The sequence below is a fragment of the Geospiza fortis genome, unplaced genomic scaffold, assembly GCF_000277835.1.
Source record: "Geospiza fortis unplaced genomic scaffold, GeoFor_1.0 scaffold1873, whole genome shotgun sequence".
In the NCBI taxonomy this organism is placed as follows: Eukaryota; Metazoa; Chordata; class Aves; order Passeriformes; family Thraupidae; genus Geospiza; species Geospiza fortis.
This window is the reverse complement of record NW_005054856.1, coordinates 33664-40372: the sequence shown is the minus strand read 5'-3', so window position 1 is coordinate 40372 and position 6709 is coordinate 33664. Positions and strand designations below refer to the sequence as shown.

Below are 6709 nucleotides of genomic sequence, written 5' to 3'. Positions count from 1 at the left end.
CCTGAATCCCCAACTCCTGACCCCAAATCCCAAAATTCCCCGCCTGAATCCCCAATTCCTGACCCCAAATCCCAAAATTCCCCGCCTGAATCCCCAATTCCTGACCCCAAATCCCAAAATTCCCCGCCTGAATCCCCAATTCCTGATCCTAAAATCCCAAAATTCCCGGCCTGAATCCCCAATTCCTGACCCCAAATCCCAAAATTCCCCGCCTGAATCCCCAACTCCTGACCCCAAATCCCAAAACTCCCAGCCTGAATCCCCAACTCCTGATCCTAAAATCCCAAAATTCCCGGCCTGAATCCCCAACTCCTGACCCCAAATCCCAAAATTCCCCGCCTGAATCCCCAATTCCTGACCCCAAATCCCAAAACTCCCTGCCTGAATCCCCAACTCCTGACCCCAAATCCCAAAATTCCCGGCCTGAATCCCCAACTCCTGATCCTAAAATCCCAAAACTCCCCGCCTGAATCCCCAATTCCTGATCCTAAAATCCCAAAACTCCCCGCCTGAATCCCCAATTCCTGATCCTAAAATCCCAAAACTCCCCGCCTGAATCCCCAATTCCTGATCCTAAAATCCCAAAATTCCCGGCCTGAATCCCCAACTCCTGATCCTAAAATCCCAAAACTCCCCGCCTGAATCCCCAATTCCTGACCCTAAATCCCAAAGTTCCCCACCTGAATCCTGAATTTCCCATCCCAAATCCCAAAATTCCCAGCCTGAATCCCAAATTTGTGATCCTAAATCCTGAATTTCCCATCCTAAATCCCAAAATTTCCATACTAAATTCCCAAAATTCCCAATCCTAAATCCCAAATTTCCCATCTTATATTCCCATCCCAAATCCCAAATTTCCAATTCTCTATCCCAAATTCCCGATCCTAAATCCCAAATTCCCGATCCTAAATCCCAAATTTCTGATCCTAAATTTCTCATCCTAAATCCTGTAATTCCCAGCCTAAATCCTAAACCCCCAATTTCCCTCCTAAATCCCCAAATTCCTAAATCCCAAACCCTGCTCCTAAATCCCGAGTCCCAACGCCCCCAAATCCCAGAGTTCCCAGGAATTTCGTCAGGGAAGAAAAAATGGGAATAAACCCCAAAACCAAGGGGAAAAAATGACAGAAAAATGAAGGAAAAGCAACAAAAAATTGGGAATTTTTACCTTCAGCGGGGGACAGGGGGACATGAAATGCTGGAAAACAAAGAGGAGGTGTCAAAATTCCCAAACTCCCGGGGGAAAACCGGGAATTCGGGAACGCTGATGGGATGAGAACGGAAAAAAACGGGATGGGGATGCGGGAATGAGGCCGGGACCTGGGAATTCCAGGGGAATTTGGGAAATTCCAGGGAAAACCCCAGGAAAACCTCTGGAGAATGCTAGGAGAGTCCCGAGAATACCCTGGGATATTCCCAAGAAAATCCCAAGGAAAATGCCAGGAAAATCCCTGGAAAATTCCAGAAAAAATCTCAAGAAAACCTCTGTAAAATCCCAATAAATTCCCAGGAAAATCCCAATAAATCCCCAGGAAATTCCCAGGAGATCCCAGGCGTGCCGGGGCCGGGCCATTCCCGGATTTCCCCGGATTTTCCCGGGATTTTCCCGGGATTTTCCCGGATTTTCCCGGATTTTCCCGGGATTTCCCGGCGTTCCGGGCTCACTCACTGCTCTGGGAGGAGCTCCGCGGTTTCCCGATGTATTTCAGGATCGGGTTCTGCCTCTGCTCCTTCTCCTTCCTGGAGCTGCTGCTCTGTTGGGAAAAAATCCTGGAATCGCTCGGAATCCCGGGAATTCCCCGGCCCAAACCCCAAATCCCCATCCCAAACCCCGAATCCCCATCCCAAATCCCAAACTCCCATCCCAAACCCAAACTCCCATCCCAAATCCTGAATTCCCATCTCAAATCCTGAATTCCCATCCCAAACCCCGAATTCCCATCCCAAACCCTGAATTCCCATCCCAAACCCCGAATCCCCATCCCAAACCCCAATCCCCATCCCAAACCCCAAACTCCCATCCCAAACCCCGAATTCCCATCCCAAATCCCGAATTCCCATCCCAAACCCTGAATTCCCAACTCAAATCCCGAATTCCCATCCCAAATCCCAAACTCCGATCCCAAATTCCCATCCCAAATCCCGAATTCCCATCCCAAACCCCTAAATCCCCATCCCAAATCCCAAACTCCCATCCCAAATTGCCACCCTAAATCCCGAATTCCCATCCTAAACCCTGAATTTCCCATCCCAAATCCCGAATTTCCCATCCTCAACCCCGAATTCCATCCTCAACCCCAAATCCCAGGATTTGGGCCCAAAGACCCCGGAGTTCAGGTCTGAAATTCCCGGGGTTTGGGCGAAAATTCCCGGGATTGCCCCCGAGAGCGCCGGGCTGGAGCCCTGGGATCCCCTCCCGGAGCTGCTCCCGGGAATTCCCGGGAATTCGGGGCCGTTCCCACCTTTTTGGCCTTGGGGAAGAAGGGCAGCCACTTGTCCTTGTCCGGGAGCTTCTCGGGGGCGCCGGCACTGCGGGATTCCCGGAATTCCCGGAATTCCCGGGGTTCCCGGGGCCGGATCCCGGCGTGGGCCATGAAGGTGCTGAGGGCGAAGGCCATGGGAGAGCTGGCAGAGAGAATTCCAGAGGGTGGCACCGGCACAATGCCCGGGATCCCCAGGGAAAACCGGGAATTCCAGGGAAAGGAGGGAAGGGAAAAAGGGGGAAAGAGATTCCACAGGGAAAATCGGGAATGTCCCAAATTCCCGGGTTTTTTCCCCACTGGATGCGCTCACCTCCGCTCCTCCTCGTACTTGGAGCTGCGGGAAAAGGAATTCCTTGGATTCTCCCACTCCCAATCCCAAATTCCCGTTCCCAATTCCAAAACTCCCATTCCCAATCCCAGAATTCGCATTCCAGCCTGAATCCCGTGGGCAATTCCCAAATCCCACCAGGAACTCCCAAAGATCCCAAACCCTCACAGGATGTCCCCGAGGCGCCCATCCCAATGACCCCAACGATCCCATCAGGAATTCCCAGTGATCCCATCAGGAATTCCCAATTCCCAATGATCCCGATGATCCCATCAGGAACTCCCAATGATCCCAGTGACCCCATAAGGAATCCCCAATGATCCCAAATCCCCAAACGCTCACAGGATGTCCCCGAGGTGCCCCAGCTGTCTGTCCCAGTGATCCCAATGACCCCATAAGGAATCCCCAATGATCCCAAATCCCCAAACGCTCACAGGATGTCCCCGAGGTGCCCCAGCTGTCTGTCCCAGTGATCCCAATGACCCCATAAGGAATCCCCAATGATCCCAAATCCCCAAACGCTCACAGGATGTCCCCGAGGTGCCCCAGCTGTCTGTCCCAGTGATCCCAATGACCCCATAAGGAATCCCCAATGATCCCAAATCCCCAAACGCTCACAGGATGTCCCCGAGGTGCCCCAGCTGTCTGTCCCAGTGATCCCAATGACCCCATAAGGAATCCCCAATGATCCCAAATCCCCAAACGCTCACAGGATGTCCCCGAGGTGCCCCAGCTGTCTGTCCCAGTGATCCCAATGACCCCATAAGGAATCCCCAATGATCCCAAATCCCCAAACGCTCACAGGATGTCCCCGAGGTGCCCCAGCTGTCTGTCCCAGTGATCCCAATGACCCCATAAGGAATCCCCAATGATCCCAAATCCCCAAACGCTCACAGGATGTCCCCGAGGTGCCCCAGCTGTCTGTCCCAGTGATCCCAATGACCCCATAAGGAATCCCCAATGATCCCAAATCCCCAAACGCTCACAGGATGTCCCCGAGGTGCCCCAGCTGTCTGTCCCAGTGATCCCAATGACCCCATAAGGAATCCCCAATGATCCCAAATCCCCAAACGCTCACAGGATGTCCCCGAGGTGCCCCAGCTGTCTGTCCCAGTGATCCCAATGACCCCATAAGGAATCCCCAATGATCCCAAATCCCCAAACGCTCACAGGATGTCCCCGAGGTGCCCCAGCTGTCTGTCCCAGTGATCCCAATGACCCCATAAGGAATCCCCAATGATCCCAAATCCCCAAACGCTCACAGGATGTCCCCGAGGTGCCCCAGCTGTCTGTCCCAGTGATCCCAATGACCCCATAAGGAATCCCCAATGATCCCAAATCCCCAAACGCTCACAGGATGTCCCCGAGGTGCCCCAGCTGTCTGTCCCAGTGATCCCAATGACCCCATAAGGAATCCCCAATGATCCCAAATCCCCAAACGCTCACAGGATGTCCCCGAGGTGCCCCAGCTGTCTGTCCCAGTGATCCCAATGACCCCATAAGGAATCCCCAATGATCCCAAATCCCCAAACGCTCACAGGATGTCCCCGAGGTGCCCCAGCTGTCTGTCCCAGTGATCCCAATGACCCCATAAGGAATCCCCAATGATCCCAAATCCCCAAACGCTCACAGGATGTCCCCGAGGTGCCCCAGCTGTCTGTCCCAGTGATCCCAATGACCCCATAAGGAATCCCCAATGATCCCAAATCCCCAAACGCTCACAGGATGTCCCCGAGGTGCCCCAGCTGTCTGTCCCAGTGATCCCAATGACCCCATAAGGAATCCCCAATGATCCCAAATCCCCAAACGCTCACAGGATGTCCCCGAGGTGCCCCAGCTGTCTGTCCCAGTGATCCCAATGACCCCATAAGGAATCCCCAATGATCCCAAATCCCCAAACGCTCACAGGATGTCCCCGAGGTGCCCCAGCTGTCTGTCCCAGTGATCCCAATGACCCCATAAGGAATCCCCAATGATCCCAAATCCCCAAACGCTCACAGGATGTCCCCGAGGTGCCCCAGCTGTCTGTCCCAGTGATCCCAATGACCCCATAAGGAATCCCCAATGATCCCAAATCCCCAAACGCTCACAGGATGTCCCCGAGGTGCCCCAGCTGTCTGTCCCAGTGATCCCAATGACCCCATAAGGAATCCCCAATGATCCCAAATCCCCAAACGCTCACAGGATGTCCCCGAGGTGCCCCAGCTGTCTGTCCCAGTGATCCCAATGACCCCATAAGGAATCCCCAATGATCCCAAATCCCCAAACGCTCACAGGATGTCCCCGAGGTGCCCCAGCTGTCTGTCCCAGTGATCCCAATGACCCCATAAGGAATCCCCAATGATCCCAAATCCCCAAACGCTCACAGGATGTCCCCGAGGTGCCCCAGCTGTCTGTCCCAGTGATCCCAATGACCCCATAAGGAATCCCCAATGATCCCAAATCCCCAAACGCTCACAGGATGTCCCCGAGGTGCCCCAGCTGTCTGTCCCAGTGATCCCAATGACCCCATAAGGAATCCCCAATGATCCCAAATCCCCAAACGCTCACAGGATGTCCCCGAGGTGCCCCAGCTGTCTGTCCCAGTGATCCCAATGACCCCATAAGGAATCCCCAATGATCCCAAATCCCCAAACGCTCACAGGATGTCCCCGAGGTGCCCCAGCTGTCTGTCCCAGTGATCCCAATGACCCCATAAGGAATCCCCAATGATCCCAAATCCCCAAACGCTCACAGGATGTCCCCGAGGTGCCCCAGCTGTCTGTCCCAGTGATCCCAATGACCCCATAAGGAATCCCCAATGATCCCAAATCCCCAAAACCCGGGAGGTCCCGCCTCGTGCTCCAGGAAAAGCCAGAAAACCGGGATTGGGAACTCCTGGAATTCCCAACATCCCCAGAACCCGGGATGTCCCGCTTGGTTCTCTGGGAAAAGCTAAAAAAACCCAGGACTGGGACACCCAGAAAGTCTCAAGATTCCCAAAATTGGGGATTTTCTGCTGGGTTCTCTTGGAAGAGCAAAAAAAAAAAAAAAAAAGGGGATTGGGAACTCCCGGAATTCCCAACATTCCCAAAGTCTGGGATGTCTCGCTTGGTTCTCTGGGAAAAGGAAAAAAACAAGATGGGGAGGGCCTGGAATTCCAGTTTGGGTTTCCTGCTTTGTTCTCTGGGAAAAGCCAAAAAAAATGGGATTGGGAATGCCCAGAAAGTCCCAAAATTCATGAAATTCCCGATTTCCCCCTTGGGTGTGCGGGAAAAGCCAAAACCAGCAGGATGGGGAACTCCCGAAATTCCCCAGATTTGGGATTCTCCTCAGGCTCTGCTGGGAAAAAGCAGAAAGGAACAGGACTGGGAGGCGCAAACCCCAAAATCCGGGGTTTTCCTGAGGTTCTGCCCCAAAACGGGCCGGGGAGCTCCCGGAATTGCCGGGATTGGGGTTTCCCCGGGGTTTGGGGGCTCCCACCTGTAGTCCTGGAGCTGCTCCTGGATTTCTGGGATCACCAACTCCTGCGCCTCCAGCAGCGCCGGCCGCAGCTCGTCCCCGCTCCGCAGGCGCAGCTCTGCGGGAAATTCGGGATTTTGGGAACGCCCCGGGCGCTCCTCTCACCCCAGAGCTGATCCCGGCTCTACCGGGAGGAGTTTGGGAATTCCCGATCCCGGCCCCGGGCTCCTTCTCCCGGGGGAAATTCCCGGAATTCCGAACTCACCGATCTCAGCCAGGAGCTGCTCCGGCAGCTTCACCCGCAGGGGCTGCAAAAACAGGGAAAAAAGCATCACAAAAATCCCGGGAAATCCATCCCAAAAATCCCGGGAAATCCATCCCAAAATCCCAGAAAATCCATCCCAAAAATCCCGAGAAATCCTCCCAAAAATCCCGGGAAATCCTCCCAAAAATCCCG

The 6709-nt window shown here is 54.0% G+C and overlaps 2 protein-coding genes across 2 annotated transcripts in view; both read right to left on the bottom strand.

Moving 5' to 3' along the window:
• Nucleotides 1-5565, bottom strand: part of LOC115949162 (rho guanine nucleotide exchange factor 11-like) — a 13310-nt gene extending 7745 nt beyond the window's left edge. The window contains exons 1-5 of the mRNA XM_031065548.1: nucleotides 5546-5565; nucleotides 2794-2817; nucleotides 2463-2625; nucleotides 1670-1754; nucleotides 1169-1198 (exon numbers count right to left, since the gene is read on the bottom strand). Of these exons, the coding sequence (XP_030921408.1) occupies nucleotides 1169-1198; nucleotides 1670-1754; nucleotides 2463-2618 (271 nt within the window). The 5' untranslated portion in view covers nucleotides 2619-2625; nucleotides 2794-2817; nucleotides 5546-5565. The remainder of the gene's footprint in view (nucleotides 1-1168; nucleotides 1199-1669; nucleotides 1755-2462; nucleotides 2626-2793; nucleotides 2818-5545) is intronic.
• Nucleotides 5566-6122: 557 nt separating this feature from the next.
• The window catches only part of LOC115949161 (rho guanine nucleotide exchange factor 11-like), an 8264-nt gene continuing 7677 nt past the window's right edge, over nucleotides 6123-6709 (bottom strand). Inside the window, exons 5-6 of the mRNA XM_031065547.1 lie at nucleotides 6518-6560; nucleotides 6123-6370 (exon numbers count right to left, since the gene is read on the bottom strand). Of these exons, the coding sequence (XP_030921407.1) occupies nucleotides 6123-6370; nucleotides 6518-6560 (291 nt within the window). The remainder of the gene's footprint in view (nucleotides 6371-6517; nucleotides 6561-6709) is intronic.